Source organism: Rhagoletis zephyria, unplaced genomic scaffold (genome assembly GCF_001687245.7).
Source record: "Rhagoletis zephyria isolate East Lansing unplaced genomic scaffold, Rhagoletis_zephyria_1.1 Rzeph_scaffold_44226, whole genome shotgun sequence".
NCBI lineage: Eukaryota > Metazoa > Arthropoda > Insecta > Diptera > Tephritidae > Rhagoletis > Rhagoletis zephyria.
Genome location: NW_016201281.1, coordinates 1 through 2472, shown reverse-complemented (window position 1 = coordinate 2472; position 2472 = coordinate 1). Strand labels below are relative to the sequence as shown.

The 2472-nt window shown below is 34.5% G+C and overlaps 1 protein-coding gene across 1 annotated transcript; it reads left to right on the top strand.

Moving 5' to 3' along the window:
- The first annotated feature begins 294 nt into the window (after positions 1-294).
- Positions 295-715, top strand: LOC108355298 (uncharacterized). The gene has a single exon (XM_017606463.1). It carries the CDS (start codon positions 347-349, stop codon positions 674-676), a length of 330 nt encoding a protein of 109 aa, XP_017461952.1. The 5' UTR covers positions 295-346; the 3' UTR covers positions 677-715.
- Positions 716-2472: the final 1757 nt, after the last annotated feature.

Below are 2472 nucleotides of genomic sequence, written 5' to 3'. Positions count from 1 at the left end.
CCCGTTACTTATATCTGTACTATTGCCATTGTTCACAACGTTAACAAAGCTCGATAAGTGCTTTCATATTATAAGTAGCTACTATTTTTATTGGCACCTTTAATTCTTTTTCTGTTAGGCGGTTGATGGGGGACAATCCATAGCGCCCACTGTCTGGTGTTGCATATTGTTTGTGGAAAAGGGACTGCATTGAACGGTGCAGAGGTGACGGACTATTTTTTAGTACATTGGCAATTATATTTTGAAAATTCTTCACAAATACGAAAAGTGCTAGAACTCAGAACGTTTAAAAATAAAACATTTTACATCACAACTGCTGGAAAAGTAAAAATAAATAAGTGCAATTATGCCTTTGGATGTGGAACAGGAGAAGGCTAAGCAGCCGCTTGACGAAGTCGATTTCAGCAGCGGGTTCGAGACGCAATACCTGCAGGAATATCGGCCTTCGAAGATTGTGCGACCGGCACCGCCTGACCCGAGCCTTGCTTGGTATCATGATTTTAAATCGGTGGTGATGGTTTGCTTTCTTTTCACGGTATTGGTGACTGGTTCAGTGCTGCTGATCGGCTCAATTTTCTCGGCCGATCCCACAACCGTGGTGGTACTCTTGGTGGCCTATTTTGCTGTGGCACTTTTATTTATTTGGCTGGAAGTATTCAGTAAACATGTGCGTTGAAAAATAAAACTACGGCAGTTAGAGTTTGAACAAGATGTTATAATATAACTAAAAAATTCAAGAAGAAGTGAAACAAGTGTACTGCAATGTAAATAAATTCTCTTTTCATTCTTTCAAATGATATTTAATACAAAATGAATTTTACTGTAAATTAAATTTTTTTTCTTAGAACTAAAGTGTCCTGTTGGTATCAAGTATTTACATATATTTGTATGTACATATAAAACATGCCGGAATTTTTGTTTTATGTCGAAAATGCGTAGCACCGCCAACAAAAAGAGTTATCACAAATCACTGGGATTTTTTATCAACTTCAAGCTTGCAATTTATTGTATTCAAATCGAATGTGCTATAAAACTGCGTACCCATTATTGATGTGTAAACAATTTAGCTGTCGGTATGGGTAAAATTTTCGTTAACCAAGCAGAAGATTTGTAAAGCTTCTTGTGTGTACAAATAAACATTTCTGGACTAGTTCATGGCTATCTCAGGACCATTTCAGATCCTGTTCGGGAACATTTCGGGATTTCGCGGACTTCTTCTTTTTTATTGGCCCGCCAGTCGTTTCTCTACTGTGCTAACTGACGTCAATTGGCAATGGCAAGTGAAGCCAAGTCCTTCTCGACTAGTTCTTTTCAACACAGTATGGCGACCCGCGTTGAATACTTTCAGAGCTGGAGCGTTTCTGTCCATTCGAACGACATTGAATACGTGACAAAACTCCTAAATACAGTTCGGAAATAAAGCCTTCTCAAACTGTGTTTTAATCACGGTTGCCATTTTTGGTAAATTCCGCTTTTTTAGAATTTCGATTGGTAATAGCAAAAATATGGTTCATTATGCTCTACAAAATCTGTGTAAAATGTGAAAATGTTTGGTCATTATCCTAGGCTCGCCCAAGTCCATCAAAGTTGAAGTACTAAAAAATTGTATTTTCTTAGCTAACTTCAATTCTCTACAAAAAAAAGGTCCATATACCAAATTATGTAGGACTAATACTTTCGAAGATTATTGCAATTTTAGTAAAAAAAAATTTATTAATTTATTTATTTATTAATTTTTATTTTTTGAGCATATTGATTTATGGAGAGTTTTACTACCTTTATATTATATTTTATATTAGTATTATATAAAAGTATGAGCTTTATTTACTCTTTCAAATGCCGTTGAGTTTTGGGATTATTTTCCCAAATAAACGAAACTCAGTCGCCCCGCCGCAATTAGTTATATATTGAGCCTAAAAATATGCACTACATACGCTACAGGGGAAATGGACGACACGCCATTTCTTTAAATTGAATTAAATACTACTATATGGATGTATGTATGTACATATAAGGGATCTTGCGAATGTGGAATTTTAGACATCCGCCGATGCGGGTGTTTAAAAGCAAACATCCGCGGATGCGGATGCGAGTGCGGATTTCAAGTAATTTTTTATGAAATAATTTAGATAAGTAAATTAGGTGATTTAGGTAAATAAAAAATGGAAAGGTTAGTAATTTTTAATAATGTTTTTTTTAGTACTTGAATTTAAAAATTGAATTATCCTCATTCAACGAATTTGGTACCATATGAAAGAGGACTGAAATAGCTTTGAAACAGAAATAACGAACGAAGCTTANCCCCCCCCCCTACTTGTATTTTTTTTTTTTATAATTTAATACTAAAGAAATTCATATACCTGACCCAAGGTTTTGTTCTATGGTAATTAATTAAAATTTTTATTGAAATATTTTTCAATAGTTGGTCTTCCTCGTTTAGACATTTCCGTTTTAAAGTTATTTAAATCGATT

Coding starts and splice junctions, on each gene's coding strand:
- LOC108355298 (XM_017606463.1), top strand. CDS start 347: ATGCCTTTGGATGTGGAACAGGAGAAGGCTAAGCAGCCGCTTGACGAA.